Source organism: Astyanax mexicanus, chromosome 2 (assembly GCF_023375975.1).
Source record: "Astyanax mexicanus isolate ESR-SI-001 chromosome 2, AstMex3_surface, whole genome shotgun sequence".
Taxonomy (NCBI): domain Eukaryota; kingdom Metazoa; phylum Chordata; class Actinopteri; order Characiformes; family Acestrorhamphidae; genus Astyanax; species Astyanax mexicanus.
Genome location: NC_064409.1, coordinates 59103453 through 59122879, shown reverse-complemented (window position 1 = coordinate 59122879; position 19427 = coordinate 59103453). Strand labels below are relative to the sequence as shown.

Below are 19427 nucleotides of genomic sequence, written 5' to 3'. Positions count from 1 at the left end.
GTCGTGGGGAAAAATGTTGCTTTTATTTCCAGATCTAGAAAACCTATAGTAGTCAGTTTTAACATTAAAATAGACAGGGGGGGGGGGGGGGGGGTTGGGGGGGGGGTTGAGGGGGGAGGGGAACAACTGACACTAAAAAGTAAGTGGGGCTGTCCTCTTAGTGTGATATGCTGTTAGCAGGCTGAAGCCAATAGTATCTGTCTGCAGAGCCGCAGAGCCACGGATATACGGCAGCAGATTCACGCCAGCAGTTTCAAGCCAGTGGCATTCTGCGCATGCGTCAGCAGAACCGCGGATTTAAACCAGCACTTTCAGGCCGGTGGCATTCTGCGCATGCGTTGATACCTTCTTCGATTTTCTTAGCGTTAAACAACTGGTTTGACTTAGCTAGGGTTAGTTAAAAAGTTTTAGGAGGTATTCATATCATATTCTGACACATATTAGTCTTATGTGCCTCGATAGACTAATGGTCTATGTAGACATATTGTTCAATTACCCTTCAATTTAACCTCAACATTGATAGTTGGCTTACATGGGATTTACTTTTACATTTACTCATAACATGTATATGCCAGAATTAACTATTCACATCAAATATACAATACGTGATGTATATCATAATATAACTTTGGTGCAATGTTTTATATTTAGATTTATGGTTTCTATGCCAATAAAAATGATGAAGTTCTCCCATTTTTTATACTGATTGTCTTTTTTTTGGACACTTACATTTACATTCTTTTGTTCTGAGCTGTGAGTTAAAAGTGTCCCAAATGTGTGATGAACAAACCATTGATTTATCTTACCACATGTGCAGGAATTAAACTGAGCATAATGTTAAACACTGGGCTAAAACAAATACATATAGACATTTACATGGTAAATATTGCACACATGATTGTATAACCTAGCTAATGATTTATGTAAGCACCCTAAAATTGGACATGAATATGCCTAGGAATTAAATACCTTAATTAGCTATAATAATTAGAAGGACAAAATATCACTCATCTGCTTAATTCAAGCTCAAAGTTGAGCAATGGCTTTAATAATACATGGTCTGTATGTGTACAATTCCATGTGCAATACTTGAGTAAAATAAACGCTGCTGTTCTATTTTATAAATTACTGACACTGTTTCTCCCAAATTACAAATAAAAATGTAAATGAAAAATAAACAAAAAAAAATCAAATACTGCAAATAATGCAAAGAAAGTTCATATTAGAATTAATGTTTCTATATGAATATTAACTTTTTTTTGCATTATTTGAGGTCTGAAAGCATTGAATCTTATATATATATATATATATATATATTTTTTTTTTTAATTTACTTTCTGCAAATACATGGTCATACATAGTAAAATCAGACAAACTGATCATGATTTTGAAGTAGCCTATTTTATAAAGTATATTTTGTATATTGTGAAGTATACACACACACACATATATATATATATATATATATATACACATTATATACGTATATATACATACATATATACTCTATATAGTCTATAGTCTGATATTAATATAATAATATAACGATTCTGTAAAATACTTATTGTATTCACTGACTTACCTTCATGTTGGACTGCTCGGTTAAAATGGAGTTTTAGGTGACTCCTAAGTTTTGTGGCCGATGTTGGCTTATAATGCTGTATGGAGCACAACGGGCAGTGATATTTTTGGCAACATGTGCCACATTGCTCATATTTTGGCACGGAATTGCCTTTTCGGATTGAAACATGCATTTCAATCCCAGCAGAATCGCGTTGTCCTACTGCGCATGCGCAGAATGCCACCGGCTTGAATCTGCTGGCGTGAATCTGCTGGCGTATATCCGTGGCTCTGCGGCTCTGCAGACAGACCCTTCTCGGCTGAAGAGTCTGATTAGCCTTTATCTTTGCACCCATTCATTTGCCTGACTTTGGCTTTTTTGAGTTGTACTAGATAAACAAAAACAATTCAGTTATTTCTTTTTTTATTTGTGTTTAGCTCCAGGTAGGTTTACCTGAGGTGGCCCACTTCATTTTAGAAGAAGCAGACATTGGAAAAAAGAGATAAAAGTTAAAAGGTAGGCATTAGCTTTTAGCCTAGCCCCCTGCTTTGTGCTAAATCTCAAACAGAGTTTGAGTTAACTTACTGTTAAGTTGTTACTTACTGTGGGGTTCTCTTAGCAACCGGGTTTCACATAACTTGCTAAGCTAGTTTAGCTTGGTAGCTAATGTTGTCTGGTCTGGAGTCTGGTGGTGGTGAGCTGCTCTCCAGCATCAACACCATATTCTTTAATCGGATATAAGTTAGTGGTTGTAGTGTTGATTAAGGTTTTTTCTTGTGGACTTGTAAATTGTATGTTAATTTAGTTAGAACTGCTACAGGGGTTTTGAATGGTTGAAATTCCCAGTTTTTGAATGAGTTTTATCTACCAAAATCTTTATATTCAACTACTGATAAAGTAAAGCAGAAAGAAGTGTAAAGCAGAAAGTGTGTTTAAAAACACTGGAGACACTCTAGGTTAGAATCTGTCACAGAGAGCTCAGCTAGGATGATGATGGCTGAGGGTCTGCTTCGGCCACTTGCATGGATAATCCAAAACAGTTCTTAAAAATTACATTAAATTTCAGTAATGGACATTGGTAAATCTAAATATAAATAATGGGACACCTGTATCAGTCAGTTTGATTCAGTTCAGTACCAGTACTGAACTGGCATAAGCTGTACAGGCGAATGCTAGGGAGAGCCAGGCAGCCCCAGTTTGTTTACTAATACTGTCTATACTATTATTTCTAAATAGTTCACATCATAACTTTATAGTCTATTGACTTAAGCTCTAATACTTAAATATCTGTTTGATTTAACTGCATATTTTTTAAAACTTGGCTATATATGTATCACAATATAGGGCTTGCAATTTAATAGATCACAATATATTGCAATACTGCAAGCAAGGCAATGCATTGTGACTATTTAAATCAAATTTTAGGAAACCTCATAGTATAAAAACATACAGCTCTGTAAAAAATAAGGATTAGTTTCTTTGATTTTACCAAATTAAAAACCTCTGCAATATAATCAAGAGGAAGATGGATGATCACAAGCCATCAAACCAAGCTGAACTGCTTGAATATTTGCACCAGGAGTGGCATAAAGTTATCCAAAAGCAGTGTGTAAGACTGGTGGAGGAGAACATGCCAAGATGCATTAAAACTGTGAACTTGTTTTCTTTGCATTATTTGAGGTCTGAAAGCTCTGAATCTTTTTTGGTTATTTCAGCCATTTCTCATTTTCTGCAAATAAATACTTTAAACGACAATATTTGTATTTGGAATCTGGGAGAAATGTTGTCTGTAGTTTATAGAATAAAACATCAATGTTCATTTTACTCAAACATACATTTTTAAATAGCAAAATCAGAGAAACTGATTCAGAAACTGAAATGGTCTCATTTTTTTCCAGAGCTGTATTTAGCGTTATATTATCTGAATAAAATTTTGAGTTTTTATGCAATCATAACAGTGAAATCTAATGGCTGGGTTCAACACTGCTATGTAGTGGTTGTGGTTTAAACACAACACAAAATGAATCATTATCTGACACCAGCCTTTACATGTTACAGTTTTTCACAAATGTTTAAACGCATTTCTAAAAACTCGGCTCAGTTTCTCAAAACTCTAAACATTGAAACTCCACAAATCTCCAGCAAAACTGATTCCTTCCACCAAAACAACACACACAGTTATTTTATGCTTATCTCTCACAGAGCATCAAATAAACATTGACCAGATCAAATCAAAGCACTAATATCAGAAGTATTTAGTTATGTTTTTGACTTCATGAGGCGGCTGTACAAATTAAAATGCACACAAGTCCATGGAAATATGTTGGCTTTCTGTTGTTTTTATTTATTTGGTGTGGTGTAGGATCCCCCCATTTACAGTACTACAAAAATGTAAGCTATATTTACTGTATGTAATATGTTGCAAAACTGTAATTTTCACTTATGTAAGTACAATGAGAAACATGATGAGGAAAATCAGTTCACATACAAATAGGAAACAAAAATGTATTTATTGCAAAATGCAAAGAAACAGATCACTGTTCATCAGACCTCTGATCTCGATCAGGCAAGAAGACCTCATCTACATCAGCTGCAATATTCTCCCTCGCCAAACAGCGGAGGAAAACACCTTGCATGGCAAATCCATCTTTGACAATCATCTGCGCGGATGTCATCACATGCCTCCCCCATAACATGAAGTAGCGCCACACACTCTGGGGTCTGCGTTTGTACACTTTCCACCTCCATGCAGAAAAGAATTCCTCTATTGGATTGAGAAATGGGGAATATGGTGGAAGGTGCAGCACAACAAATTGTGGATGTAGTGAACCAGTCATTGACCAGAGCTGCCCGGTGGAAACTTACATTATTCCAGATGACAACATAGGAGGGCTGTATCAGTCACTTGAGGCCTCTTTTATATTCTGACAAATGATTGAAACGTTCTTCTAATGAAGTTTACATAGGTGCAACTTGTATGAGACTTCTTGGTAATTAGAGTTTTGTATCTGAAGGTCAGTGATTCTTAGGTGAGCAAGGTGTACTAAATGATGTAGTTTGTGTTTAATGATTTGCAAAGCTGTGATTTAGAATGATATTTGAGTGAGAACATGTGGAATTGTGTTTAGAGTTTAGCAGTTTGGAGTCACAATGTCGACACGAGCTTAATGTTTTTGGATTTGTGTGCATAGTTCCACATTTTGTATCTAAACAATGTGGAAAAACTGTAACTAATAATTAACAATCTATATTGTTTTTAAATTTAAATGTACAAAAAAAACACACACATATATATATATATATATATATATATATATATATATATATATATATATATATATATATATATATATATATATATATTAGCAAAATATTGCAGTAAGATAACATCAAGTTATCAAGTCTTTTATTTGTTGAATTATAAATATTTAAATAGTATTCTTAAAAGTAAAGGCCACCCAAAGCTTGGTGTAGTTAATTAACTCACAGTTAATCTTATCAGTTTAATATACAGTAACGCAGAATCAAGCCTTGTTTTAATGTCCTCTTGCTCAATAAGCTATCAGTTACTTATTTAATTACAAACAGGCAAAATAAAGAAAGTAAAACAAAGTGATAGATCAACCCTGCAATGGGGTACATGGATATATTTAATGATTACACTAAATTACATTAGAAAATGTTTTCATATGAATGACACAGGGCATTCACTGTTCCAGATCCACATTAAGACTATCCCTATACTCAAAAGAACTTACCATCACAATTGCAATTTACCCCACTAGAGTAGACTGTATTGTATTCCAGCCAATGTTAGGACCCCAAATCCAGTCAGCACTGGCCAAACTGAAAAACCTGTTTAAACCTGAAACTTATTTTCCTGTGTGAGAGGCGTGGTTCTTTAGTGATAACCTGGGCTATGAAACACTGGAGATCCTCCTGTTAAGCAGATAAGAGAAGAAGGAAAGGCAGACAGTCTGTGACTCATTACACTTTATTTACATACCAGCTCAACACACTTTCTTTTCCCTGCCCAGTGTTCTGCAGAGAATGGAGGCAGGTGGAGGGGAAGCATGGCTGTGTCCGCTGTGTGTGCTGGTAATAGCCACCAATACCTTACTGCTCTTGCTGTGGGGTAGAGGAGGGAGCTGGGTGGCATGGTCAGTGGCATTGCTCGGGCTCACACTGTGCTGTATGGCACCAGCTGGATGCCTGGTGTTGGCTTTGCTGAGTGTGTGCTACACTGTCTTTTACTTCACTTCAAGGAGAGAGGAGCATCTGCTGCCTGCACATAACAAATCAGTGCTGATTACAGGTATCTATGTTTTTTTTTGTTGCTCAAAATCATTTAGTGCTTCTTCAGTTAAAGTGTCATGGAGTTCATGGTTAATAATGAATCAGTATAAAATATTCCAGGTTTACTTATAAAAGCATTAAGAAAATGTGTTACAAAATGTGCAATAAAGCATGCCTTCAGATTAGGGGTAGGTTAAACTTTAGCTTTACCCTTTACCTTGTACAAGCTTTACGTAAAACACTTTACGTGACTTGCTTATCTGATCTACACTGTGAAAGCAAAAACTGGAACAGGTCAGACAATAATTTGAGCTGTTTTAAACTGTATCAAATATTGTTTTTATTATTCTTTACACTATGATTTATAATACTTAATTCAAAGTATTTTAATTCTTTTTTAACCACATACAATATTTTTGTACTGGTTTTATGCCTTTTATTAACTTCGTGTATGGCATATTTCTAATGGATGCTGATTTGTTTTTGGGTTCAAATACAATTCACAAATCATTTTTAAATGTTTTTTTTTATCTCCAGTGCAGATTATCTTAAATTGGGAATAGTATATAATAGTTATGGAGCAGTAATTCTTAAACACTTTGGACTTGGAGGACTTGCACACTACCTGTGAACAATTCTGTTTTGCAAGAACCAATTTAAAAAATGTATTAGGAAGATACTGTTGAAAGAATCCCAGTGTTACTACATAGCGTATAACCTGATCTGACAAGACAAGTTTTATGTCACTGCATGTGGTGAGAATCCTAATTTTAGCATTATGTTGCCCATGTGTGGAACAGGTTGTGATTCAGGGTTTGGCCACAGTCTTGCTAAGATTCTGGACAGTGCTGGAATAAAGGTATATGCTGGGGTGCTGAAGGAAAGTGGACCAGGAGCACAGGAGCTCAGGAGACTTTCATCTTCACAACTTACTGTCCTCCAACTGGACGTCACAGACACCAGCCAGATCTCTGCTGCCCTGCAGTTAATAAAGAGCCAGACAGGAGAGAGAGGTAACAAAATGTATGTAATGTATGTATGTCAATAGACTAAAGCAGTTGTAAGGTAGATTGAAAAGATTTATTCATACTGGAATTGCCTGTTTAGCTCTTGCCCGATGACCTACAAGTTTTGCAACGTTGCACGCGTAAAAACAAGCCTCCTGGAACTAGGCCAAAGGGTATAGAGCAGCTGTACATTCTCTCTCGAGGTTTGTGTTATAACATGTAATATTGGCACTGCTGTTCTGATCTACAGTGTGCCAATATTACACGTTATAGCACTCCTTCTCGTGTATTATTGCTTAAATATGCACTGGTCTGATTGGCTACCGAAGACTCTGAAAAAGTGTCCCAAGCTGGAATGCTATTTATAATTGGCTAAAATGTATCCATCCCAGTAAGGGATCCATGGAAATGCATAGGTTTTTACATCATTAAAACAGATTTGTTAAATGCAATATCAAATTTGCATTATGTTTTGTTCTCAGGTCTTTGGGGATTGGTAAACAATGCTGGAGTGATTGGATACCTGTGTGATGGGGAAATTCTTCCAATCAGAATACTTAGAAAAACCCTGGATGTCAATTTCATTGCCGGTGTGGAGATGACACAGACATTCCTGCCTTTGATACGACAATCTAAAGGGAGGATTGTGAACATATCCAGTCTGGCAGGTGCAGTTTTACGTCATCATTTTTATATGAATTTCAGAATTGTGGTCAAAATATCAATGTTGGAATATTATGGTAGCAAAATTTTGCATTTAAAAATGCTTTTAAAAAAAATCATAAAAATGAAAAATTTTAATCAATTTTTATATTATCTCTGTAATTTCAGAGCTTGAGCAATATACATTATATTGTAGTGTTCTCTTATTTAGTTCAAAGTGCTATGTTGTAAACACCATCTATGTGTAAACATAGCAAACCATTCACACTGCCCTGTAAACTCCAGTGCCATTTAACAAAGCTCAGGGCTCTTTTAGTATGAAGAACATGTTTTAACATGGTATGTTAGTACAAAGCGCGACAGTCTGCACTGTAGGATTTTTTTCCTCTTCTCATTTTTCTTAAGATTTTATGTAAAGATTCTGTTACTTCTGAGACATAGCAGTTGTTATCTTCATAGTAAGCCTGAAATGCCAGACAAAACAAAATCATAACATTGTCCATTATATGTCAGTGTACTGTAACAGATGCTATGCATACATTATAATTCAAAACATTAGAACCAATATATTAATGTAATTTTTACAGGAAAAAATAGTGCTTTGGAGTCCGTTCTGGACAGCCCTGAATATCATATTAAGATTCATACATGTAAAAAGACTAGTAAGATTTATTAAATTAAAATGATTGAAAGTGCTGGTTTAGTAGTCTGCAGGTAAACAGCACTGTACCGACCTTGACTAAAATACTACTATACAGTTCAATGACCTGGGTGACTGAAAACTAGGGCTGCATAATAAAGAAATAGGATATCACAATGGTGATATGAGAAGCAATAAAATGTGATTAAAATACTTTCACTCTGACTGAATGCAACATGTTTGCTCTTCCATTCAGTAGGAAGTTATAACGTTGATCAAACAGGAAAAATAGTGTTACTTTATTATTTAATCAAAGGATTTTACTATTTGTGTTCTGGGAGTCAATAATGTGTCTTCTCTGAGGTAAAATTTTATGATAGATTTGCATACTGCCAACCTAAGTGTTGTAGCATCAGGGTTCTTGATTACCTGTCTGAGAAAGACCCAGACTGCTTAGTTTGGGTGGGCAGCCTGATCCAGAAGAACTATTGATAGTTTGCATTCTTTCTAACAGTTTTGATGAATTTCTCAAATCATCAGTGTTACAGTAAGTTAGGTGTTAAAGTAAGTATACTGTATTACAGTACAGACTACATTGTAAGATTACACACCTGTTCTCTCTAAAAAAACGTTCGAATTATTTATTTCCTAACAATTAGCTGCACCCTTTATCCAGCCTCTGGCATTGTAAGGCCATGATTGATTGCATGTGGCTCTTATTTTATCCAGACAACTTCCCTTCATAAGTAAATGCCATAATTCACCTGACAGATAATTCTCAATTCAGAAACTAAAAAAAAAAAGTTAAATAGAAATTAAAACTCAACTTCACAGGTCTTGACAAACCAATTAACTAATTTGAATGACATTTAGTGAACTAATGTCTAGATGCTTTGGTTTGGTTGAGCAGAGTAAAGTTTAATACATTGTGATCTACAGTTTTGTGACTTTACTGTTTTGAGAAACACTGTAATTATACACATTAAATAGCCTAGACACAGGTGATTTAACACAATGTTAGGGGTTCTCTACTGAAAGTGATTACATAAAATCTCTGAACAATGGCACACTGTTAGATTTTAACCAAAAACTGCCAAAATAAAACATCTGGACAAATGTACCAGTTTTGGATGTTCATTCAGTATTTTATCAAACTTTTTCAGGGGAAGTTCCTTTTCCTGGTTTTGCTGCTTATGGATCATCTAAAGCAGCTGTGATTTCCTACTCCGGAGCTCTGAGACAAGAACTGTCCCAGTGGGGAGTGAGAGTGGCTGTTATTCAGCCTGGGGGTTTCAAGACTAGTAAGTATTGAACTGGATCAGAATTGAGAGCAACAGTAACACCACTTATCAGCCCTACAGTATAACAGCTTTACAGTGACATGCCAAATGTCATGGAAAAGGAACTCATACTGTGTCCCATTACAATTTCCATGTCCCATAGAACCTAAAGATTACTGCACATGCATCTGAGGTCTCCTGCATTGCATGTGGACGAGAATTCTGACAGTCACTTGTCAATTTGCACGGACAATGCAAGCCAGATGCTGCAAGTCACAATAATTATCGCAAACTGTGGTGTCCACTTTCCAACTATAGAAACGGGATGTCCCATACATATGCCACCTGCTATCAGGCTGAATTTACATACTGATGTCCCATGACTTTTGGCATGCCAGTGTCTTGTTATTGTCCTTTCTGTTGTCCTACATGTGTACATTTAAAATGTAACCACTCAAAGCACTGGTTTAGTACTGACTACAATCCTTCTGTTAATCCATCTCTTTCTTTTTTTATTAATCAACAAATTAATTTTCCTTTCACCTAACAGACATTCTGGGCAATCAACAGGAATGGATTCAAGTTCAGAAGGAGATCCTTAGCAGTCTGCCCCAAGAAGTAAGAGAGGCATATGGGGACGAGTACATTTGCTCCCTGCAACAGCGTTTAAGCTCTATGAATACACAGGGCAGCACTGATGTTGGGCCCGTTGTGGAAGCTATAAAGCATGCACTGCTCTCAGAAACACCCAGAGCCTTCTATCATCCAGGACCAGCTGCCTGGTCTGTTCCATTCATCCACAGGTTCTGCCCAACCTGGCTATTTGATATCATTTTTTCAAACATTTTTAAGTATTACAGTGTTCCACCAGCTGGAGTGGCTTCTAAAAAATGAACAACACACAGCTTGAGCATACTGTTAAACTTTATCATGTGACCTCATTCATTTTAAAGCAATACACAAATGTTGTACAATATGAACAAAACTGTTCAAATATATGCACTTATACCACATAAATAATAACCAAAGTGTATAGATTATTAACTGTGAATCTGCAATTGCATTACATTCATTAAGAGGACACTTGAACCAGACTGTTGGTAAAATATAATTAACATATTCTTTACACTCAAAAATAAGGATGTATGACATCCAGTTCCTTACTGTTATTTTACAGCACCTTTGTTACAACAAAACTACAGTCTTAAAATCCATTTCCTGTATATGTATAAAAAAATAACAATAAAAGACTACTTTGTATAACACCAGTAAAAACATATCAGTCCTTCGGCTTTAAGAAAGCTTTCTTTGGTTGTGATGGTTCAACATTATGGTTGAGGTCTTCCTCGCTGTCCTTGAGAGAAGAGCGTTCCCTTTTCTTGGCAAATCTTCTTTTCATGCTCTCAACCAAACTTCCATACCTGTTATAGAAGAGAAAACATTAACCAAAAACAGTTTATAAAAAAAATACCTGCTTAAAATTCTGTCACTATACTTTTACCACCCACCTTTTAGCCATGTCCTCATCTGTAATATCTGTGTCCATTCTGCCGACATCTTTCTCCTCTTCATCATCCTCCTCCTCTTTGGGAGCATTCATTAGAACCATCAGCTTCTGCAGAGCATTTGATATCAAACAATAATTAAAACATTTAATAAAAGTGTAAAATTCATATGTAAAATATAAGTGGGGGGAAATGTACACACAGTTTACCTCAACTTCAGGATTGAAACCCCTAAATGACATTCTTCCATAAACCAAGTCTTCACATGGCACATAACTCCTTTCTTCAACAATGCAGCTTCTGAATAAGTAGAAAATACAGGTAAAGTTAGAGGAGAAGGCTTGTTGTCAAAGTTACTTCTAATCGACCAGCAGGAGGTGGGGGTTGGGGAGGGAAGGAATAGTGCTTTTTTTTTCTTCCCTAAACATTCATATCTGGAACCCAAAATAAATTGCACCCTTGTGCAGTAGTATCTAATTGTGATTTAATTAAAATAGTCTCCACTGACACCAGCAAAAGCAGGCACACAAAACTTAGCTTGCTAGATAAATGTGTGACTAGAATAGCAAAGCTAAAGTAAATTAATGATTAAAATAGCACTACTGTCGTAAACGTATTATACTTTGTTGATGTGTCAGCTAGGGGACAAAAATGTTAGCTGTAAAATAGAAAATATTTTAAAGTATATTTTTGTTATTATTTTTTTTGTCTTTAAAAAGCAACATATACATTTAGGCTGTGATCTATATAGTAGAGAAAAAAATCAGTTTATTCCCTTTTTAATTTTAGACAAACTTTTTTTTGTGCATCCCTAAAGCATGTGTTTAGGTCTGGCAGTGCTTTTGACATTGAAATGTTAAATTTGTACAGGTTATGTTATCAAAATGACCTACTCTTCCAAGTTTAGATGATAAACTGATTAATTTCAGATAATCTATTAAATGATTAACAGTAAAGAATACCAGTATAGATTATCAGTGGTGATGGACCTTATGGGCTTCAGTCTATGTTCTGAAATGTATATGCTGCTCCTCGCTTTTGATTGTGCAGAGCATTTACATGGTTCAGGTGTGGCAGAGGAGGGCCATGAGTTGGTTTATTCATAGGAACTTTAAATATAATTATCCCTATCTCAAAAATAAAACATCAACTGCATAAGTAAGGCATGTATGGAAAAGTCAAAAGGAAAGCTTACTCTTTGGCTTTAAGCTCAGGCAGGTCCAGATACCAGTGCTCATCACTAATAATTCTCTTCTCATCTTCCTCCAACTGTTTCCTTGCCTCAGCATCAAGGCCTCTTTGCATAAACTGTGGGGACATAAAGCAAAATTATTTAAGAGATACAAAAAATAATCTGTAATTCTGCTGTTTACACCTATAGGCTTGCAAAGTGGACAGAGAGGTTGACTGCATCAACAGTTAATGTATTAATCTGAATGTTAACAAAATTGAATTTTAAAGGAAACACGTGTTAGCTAACTAATATTATTTTAATATTAATACCACACCAGCCACAAACATTTTCTTTTATGGGCAGAAGTGAGGTATTAAGTACTATAGGGCTGGGAGATTAATCAGATTAACTGAATTAGCGTTTGAATACGATTTTTCAAAATGGGATCATCAAGATTGTACACCTTTATATGAAGACATTTCAGTAGACAGACATTTGCTTCTGTCAGAAACTTGTAACTCTTATACTGCAGTCATTTTAATGTTTCAGACTTTTCTGTAACTGGAATACAAGCATGTTATGTTTGTACAGTGTTTAACATACAACTCTGGAAAAACAAATTAAGAGACCACCTAAAAAGGATAAATTTCTTAGATTTTACCGAATTACAAACCTCTGAAATATAATCAAGAGGAAGATGGGTGATCACAAGCCATCAAACCAAGCTGAACTGCTTGAATGTTTGCACCAGGAGTGCCATAAAGTTATCCAAAAGCGGTGTGTAAGACTGGTGGAGGAGAACATGCCAAGATGCATTTGGTTATTCCACCAAATATTGATTTCTGAACTATTAAAACTTTATGAATATGAAATTGTTTTCTTTGTATTATTTGAGGTCTGAAAGCTCTGCATTTTTTGTTATTTCAGCCATTTCTCATTTTCTGCTAAGAAGGTTTTCCATAGTTTATAGAATAAAACAACAAAGTTCATTTTACTCATTTATACCTATAAATAGCAAAATCAGAGAAATTCATTTAAAAACGGAAAAAGCTGTAAACCTACATGTTATGTTGAAGGAGGATGTTTAATATTAAACAAAAATAATAATACAAACGAAACTGAAATTAAATGTAAGTTCAAGGACACAATGGATTATGCAACACTTTAAATAGTGCTGTCTGCTTAAAATGAAAAATAACTAAAAATCATAACCGAGAATACCTTATAAATTTGAAAAATATAGATTTTTCCAGACCTAAAGTACTATATAGCTACGTTAATGTCACTTGTCCGTGCCATCCCATGGGCTTAACTAAAATAGTTTTCCCTTACGAGGAAAAGCATGGCAAAAGTAAGCCCAAGCCAAGAATGTATCTGCACAACTGTGGAGGAATATAATTTAGCTTAGCTTTTGTGTTTTATTACTTTTCTTTATGACTTTATTTTAATCATTTGCTTTATTTGAATATTTAGCACGATTGTGTTTGGGATAAAATGGAAATAGCACTGCTAGTTAAATGATAAGCGAAGTTTTGAACGACAAGAAATGCTGTTTCTTTTGTTTAGGGAGTTGTTATACATATTGAAAGTCTCATTAAAGGACATTAAATGGGAATAAGTGAGTTTTGGTGGTTAAACCAGGGCTTCTTCTGGTCAGTGAGGATCCACAGCTAACAGCACTCACCTTCATCCGCAGCAGGTTTTTAGATAACTTCGCTGAACCGTCGTTTGCCATTGTAATATTCTTGATTATGTTGTTGTTGTTGTTTAGCTCGGCTTCACTGCAAGGTCAGGTTTTATCAGTCAGTGTAAAAATCTTCAGGCTCTGATCTGTTTACTCCGCTAAGCTAACCGCTCTCATCTCAACACGCTGGATATAAATATGTGCGCATGCTCAGGACTGCAAAGAGACACGGTTAATCGCACGGTCGAGCCTGAAGCGACTAATCATGTCTGATCTCGAGTTCGTGAGCTACAGCACGTTTTTGGTTCACCCAAAGCCAAATACTATTCAATTAATAACTATTTTTGTTGAAGCAATGGCAGGAACACTTACTCTCCTTTCGTATTTCCCTGTTAAGTAAAACAAAAAAATATTAAGCAAAAAATAATAAAATAAAAAGTAAAATAAATACATAAATAAAAACAGAAATTAAGATGTAAATAAATTTTCAAGGCTGCATATCATGAAATATGAAATACTGGTCCATGCTCCATTGTAAATATCCTCATAATCAGTCATGTACACTATTTTATTTTTATTTTTTCTTGAAAATGTGAAAAAAGACTCAAGAACAACTTGCCTGTTTCAAATAGTCTACGCTGGTTTTAGAGAAGCTGGTTTTCAAGGTGAAAATTGAATAAAAAACAAGTCAAAAGTATTATTTTCTACATTATAGATTTATTTTGAAGACTTCAAAGATTAAAGAAACACATACCCCATCAAGAAAATTGTTAAACATGACAAAATATATTTTATACTTAATCAAAGCAGCACCTTTTGATTTTTTGGGTGTGTTGGGCCAAACACTTTTTTGTCTACTACCTAACTACATATGGCTTCCCTCATATTTTTATCATAGTTTTTATGCTTTAATATGAATCTACAATGTAGTAAATAATACAAATAAACAACAAATATTAATACGAATGTGTATCCACACTTTTGAATGGTACTCTATGTATGTATGTATGTATGTATGTATGTATGTATGTCTGTGTGTTACCCAGCTCTTGACCAGTGTATGCCGCCTTTGATTTTGTTCTTGCTGGTCACACAAGTCTAAGCTGTTCACACTTGGTTATACTGATGTTCTAGCTTTTTTAAGTTGATCATGCTTTGAAGACTAGCTGTTTATTAAGCCAAAAACATACTGTTTGATGGTCAACCGTCTTGGACTGGCCGTCAGACAGTATGGAAAATTCCCAAATCTTTCCATCTTTTTGATACCTGAAATGTACATGTACATAATTGAGCATGGCGCTACCAATTAAACTTTAACTTAACTTAAAGTAAAAAAAAAAAAATCTGTTTTTTATCAATAGCAAGTGATTTTATGATTATATCCAAGTTTAGTCTATAACCTTGTTGACTCTGACCTTGTATTTATATAAATAACAATATATAACAAAGTATAAAAGTCATAAGCACACTATAAAAATAAAATAAATCTTTGATCAGAAAATAAGAGACTATGAGTGATAAATAACTGCTATATGCAGAAACATCAAAAAATCTATTTGTGTGGTATGAGCAGTTGATTTGAGCAATGATCCCTTGTTGCTTTGAATAATTAATAACTAATTAATAATGATAAAAACCTTTTAATCTTTTCTGGCTCCCCCAAACTTCATATTCTGTAGATTTTGTATCTCAAGAAAAACACAAAAATATACAAAGTGAAAGTCAGTATCAATAGCATTTTTTTCCATTATAAATCTTTGGAATCATGTAAACTCTTGCACCACAAGCTCTTTTAGTGACACTAGTGATATTTGTTCACGTGGTGAGTTTTGAACTTTAATAAGTTCTGCTTGTAGCTGGGCCACGGGTTGCTCCATCTTATACCCAAGATCCACCATGGCTTCCAGCAGAGGGGCTCGATACTTGCTTAGGCCGTAGCGTCTCACTGCTGGCAGTGCCCTGTGGCCAGTCTTAAAAGCAGCATGAAAATCCTGCAGGTCCCTCTGGCATACCACCAGTGCACACAGGGTAGGCACCAGCAGAGTGGCATCATGGGTGGACAGCTTTTCTTGGAGCACTAAAGCGCTCTGTAGGATCTCAAGGGCTTGGGAGAAGCGACCTCCCCGGAGCAGATCATGGGCAGCCTTCAGCTCAGAGTGGGTGAAGAATGCTATGAAAGCAGGTGAGCGGCGGATATAGCGCAGGGAGTAGAGCTGGGTCAGGTAATCACACAGGGCCACACGTCTCTCAGCAATGTTCTCCTCTGAGAAGTTTCCCACCAGTTTCTTCCTGGGAAGGGAGATGTCTTCTAGTTCCTCGCTGAAGTCCTGAAGCAGCTGATGGTGGAGATGGAGGAAGTCTGAGTAGCGACGTTCAATGGCCACCCGCTCACCGTCATAACTGCCTGATCTGATCACCACTATTTTGTACACCTGTGATAAACAGTATAGATTAAGTAAGTCCAAAACATTTGAGTCACTATTTCTTATTAATTATCTAAACTTGATCGTGACACTATCAGAACTATTCATTTTTCCGAGCTGGCAACAAAAAGCACAGTTGTAGAGCGGTAGGTAATTATTAATTATTAAGGTATTATTAATTATTAAGTAGGTAATTATTGATGCTTTTCCCCAACAGTGTTCATACACAATATTGCCTAAAGTATTTGCTCACTCATTAAAAATAATTAAACTCCCGTTCCAATCACTTCCATGGCCACAGGTGTATAAAACCAAGTACATAGGCATGCAGACTGCTTCTACAAACATTAGTGAAAGAATGGGTTGCTGTCAGGAGATCAGTGAATTCCAGCGTTATATCGTGATAGGATTTCCAGTCGTGAAATTTCCTCGCTACTTAATATTCCTCAGTAAACTGTCAGTCTTATAATAGCAAAAAGAAAGAGACTGGGAATAAAAACGGCTCGCTCTGTTAATGTAAAATGACAGAGCGGAGTCAGCAGATGCTAACGTGCTTAGGGTGCAGAGGTCACTAACTTTCAATCACTACAGATCTCCAAAATTCATGTGGCCTTTAGATTAGCTCAAGAACAGTAGAGTGCAGAGAGCTTCCTATTATGGGTTTCCATGACAGAGCAGCTCCATTCAAGCCTTACATCACTAATAAGGCAGGTGAGTAGATACTTTTGACAATATAGTGTATTAACTTGACAAAATTGTGCAGGCTACAGATATGTACTATATAGCCAAAGAAATGCTGCCATTATTATTTTTAAAAAGAATTGTTTTAAAGACAAGAAACTCTTTCATAAACAATTATTAATTAAAATTAATTTTTAGAAGGGAGTAATTACATTATTACATCATATTATCAGGGGCATAAAATGATAATATAATTATCGTCCAAAGAAAATTGTAATTGTGACAGGCCAACTTTACAGGGGTTTATTAATTTACAATTTGCTGCACTTCATCGAAGTAAACAAGACTTTACACTAAACAAGAATTACACTAATTGCATTTATGATATTAAAACATGCCTTTGTTTAATGTTTGACATAACCTATGATATTTCAAGAAAAATATACTTTATATCACAATACCCAAATTGATCAAGATACAATAAAATATTGTTTTATTTCCCACCCCTAATATAAAATGTGTCCTTAATAATAAAATAAGAAAAAATCATCATAGTCTCTTTCACTTACCACATATCTAGAGGTGGCTTGCTCGATGGTGCGTGTAGAGGGGATCTCAAACAGCAGTTTAATACATCTGATCTCCTGTTTCACGGCCCTCCAGTGCTGCTGAAGCTCCGCTGTGGTCAGACAGGAGGCACTGAAGCCTGGAGATGCCTCCAGACCTATGACAAAACAGAAATTTGAATGAATGAAGTCCAAAATTTAACTCACAATTACATACTATAGAAAACAACACTAACCAGTATCAACTGATGTTTCTTGATGATGCTCAGACTCTTTAGGATGAGTGGTGCTGGTTCCTCTTTCATCACCAGTCCTCAGGTCTAGTAGACGGGCCTCTGAAGAATCCATGCTCAATTCACCAGACAGTGACTTGAGTGACCGGAGCTGCACTCTGCACAGAAGATGAAGAAAACATGATTAAAATGGATCTATGTCTGTGGGGTGACAGACTGCACTTCCTTGTCAGGAAGCTAAAATTGGCTGTGTTGGAGGAAGTGGCCTGAGAGCAGGACGCAGAAGCAGGCAGAAGACGACACAAATGGAAACCCACCATTTGTAACCGCACAGAGGGAGTTCAATAGTTCCACAACAACAAAAATAGGTGGCATTTTAGATAAAAAATTCTCATTACCTGTGTGTAGAAATGTTGGCTCATGCCCATGGTGACTGCTTCCCTCATTCTGTAGGCCCCAAGAGTCCCCTGCTGCAGTTACTACATCTACATAAAATGACTCATATAAACCCACATTTCACAAAATTACAATTGTTATACTATATGTATATAATGTCTACTAGACAAGTCCTTGTGTAAAGCTTAAATGTCTCCTTGGCAAATGCTGAAATTAGGCATGAAACCTAACTGAAAGGAGGAACTGAAACCTAAAAGAGGGAGTGTCTGTGCTCTTCTCAGCTTTCACAAATCACTCCATATATCACACACTGGTTTGCATACAAAAAAACTCCACAGTGTCAAAATTAGGACAAAAACATAAGTAAAATGAGAGATTTGTGGTACTACATTGATTTATTTATTATCTCTGTTTTAAACTCAGATTATCACTGCTGTCCACTAGATGGGGATGTTTACAGTAATTTTCCTCACAAGCGAAGTTCAGATAAGCATCTGTCTAGAAAGGCCTTCACTGTAAACACATGCAGACACGTGTGTGCGGTTCTTCACATTAGTAGTAGAAGCAGATTGGGCTGTTGACAGATGAATATTGCTCAATCCATTATCGTTATACAGTCTTTTATTAAGCGTTTTAAAGACAAGAAAATATCTCCTAAACAAATATTCATTAATATTATGCTCTTAAAAATGAAATTACATACCAGTGGCATCATTTATCATATTTTTTTTTCTGAGACTATTTATCACCCCCCAAAAAATATATTGTGACAGGCCTACTTTACAGTGATTTACTAATCTAAAATTAGCCTGCTGCTCATTCCCTAATGTTAACCCCTGAGATGGCCAGTACGCAACAGTGAGCGATCGGTGCTGCAGCATGGAAGCTAGCAAGCAGGCTGGTAAAAAGCCTTGGCATGTCTTAAAGAAGCTCAGTGACCAAAAAGAATAAAACAAGAGTAAATATTGGCAGTGAGTTAAAAAGTTTCTCTGCCTCTCCTACCAGCGGCACTTGCCCAGTCTTCACTGGCTTCGCTTGACAGCAGTAAGGGCAGGTCATAGCTAAGATCTACATCAGGCTGCAACAAGATAAAACGGTAGGCTACTCAAATATAAATTATATGTTATCTGTTAAACTAAGCAATATATAACTAGGTAACGTTACTGTAAAACAGTAACTCCAGCTCTGGAGTGTGTATGTTTGGAGCAGTGGGATTTTAACCGGTATGACTGGCTTGGTTTAGGCTAACACAGCTAGCGGTGCATAAAGCTATGTTAGCTAATTACGGATAAAGTTCACATGAGCCACTTTATAATGT

The 19427-nt window shown here is 35.9% G+C and overlaps 3 protein-coding genes across 3 annotated transcripts; 1 reads left to right on the top strand and 2 right to left on the bottom strand.

Moving 5' to 3' along the window:
* Positions 1–1578: 1578 nt before the first annotated feature.
* Positions 1579–10710, top strand: hsd17b2 (hydroxysteroid (17-beta) dehydrogenase 2). Its single transcript, XM_007228193.4, has 6 exons — positions 1579–2077; positions 5599–5876; positions 6658–6870; positions 7347–7532; positions 9331–9468; positions 9998–10710. Exons 2-6 carry the CDS (start codon positions 5612–5614, stop codon positions 10339–10341), a joined length of 1146 nt encoding a protein of 381 aa, XP_007228255.3. The 5' UTR covers positions 1579–2077; positions 5599–5611; the 3' UTR covers positions 10342–10710.
* On the bottom strand, positions 10354–14023 carry mphosph6 (M-phase phosphoprotein 6). Its single transcript, XM_007228192.4, has 5 exons — positions 13811–14023; positions 12148–12260; positions 11162–11252; positions 10956–11062; positions 10354–10868 (listed from the first exon to the last, which is right to left on the bottom strand). The coding sequence occupies exons 1-5, from the start codon at positions 13859–13861 to the stop codon at positions 10727–10729; spliced, it is 504 nt and encodes a 167-aa protein (XP_007228254.1). The 5' UTR covers positions 13862–14023; the 3' UTR covers positions 10354–10726.
* Positions 14024–14474: 451 nt separating this feature from the next.
* snx20 (sorting nexin 20) lies at positions 14475–18790 on the bottom strand. The gene is made up of 4 exons (XM_007228194.4): positions 18112–18790; positions 17717–17871; positions 17484–17638; positions 14475–16242 (listed from the first exon to the last, which is right to left on the bottom strand). Exons 2-4 carry the CDS (start codon positions 17826–17828, stop codon positions 15574–15576), a joined length of 936 nt encoding a protein of 311 aa, XP_007228256.2. The 5' UTR covers positions 17829–17871; positions 18112–18790; the 3' UTR covers positions 14475–15573.
* Positions 18791–19427: the final 637 nt, after the last annotated feature.

Coding starts and splice junctions, on each gene's coding strand:
- mphosph6 (XM_007228192.4), bottom strand. CDS start 13,861: ATGGCAAACGACGGTTCAGCGAAGTTATCTAAAAACCTGCTGCGGATG. Junction 11,253..12,147: donor CCTGAGCTTAAAGCCAAAGA/GTAAGCTTTCCT, acceptor CTACTTATTCAG/AAGCTGCATTGTTGAAGAAA. Junction 10,869..10,955: donor GATGAGGACATGGCTAAAAG/GTGGGTGGTAAA, acceptor CTTCTATAACAG/GTATGGAAGTTTGGTTGAGA.
- hsd17b2 (XM_007228193.4), top strand. CDS start 5,612: ATGGAGGCAGGTGGAGGGGAAGCATGGCTGTGTCCGCTGTGTGTGCTG. Junction 7,533..9,330: donor GAACATATCCAGTCTGGCAG/GTGCAGTTTTAC, acceptor AAACTTTTTCAG/GGGAAGTTCCTTTTCCTGGT. Junction 9,469..9,997: donor GCCTGGGGGTTTCAAGACTA/GTAAGTATTGAA, acceptor TTCACCTAACAG/ACATTCTGGGCAATCAACAG.
- snx20 (XM_007228194.4), bottom strand. CDS start 17,828: ATGGATTCTTCAGAGGCCCGTCTACTAGACCTGAGGACTGGTGATGAA. Junction 17,639..17,716: donor AGAAACATCAGTTGATACTG/GTTAGTGTTGTT, acceptor GTTTTGTCATAG/GTCTGGAGGCATCTCCAGGC. Junction 16,243..17,483: donor AAGCCACCTCTAGATATGTG/GTAAGTGAAAGA, acceptor TGTTTATCACAG/GTGTACAAAATAGTGGTGAT.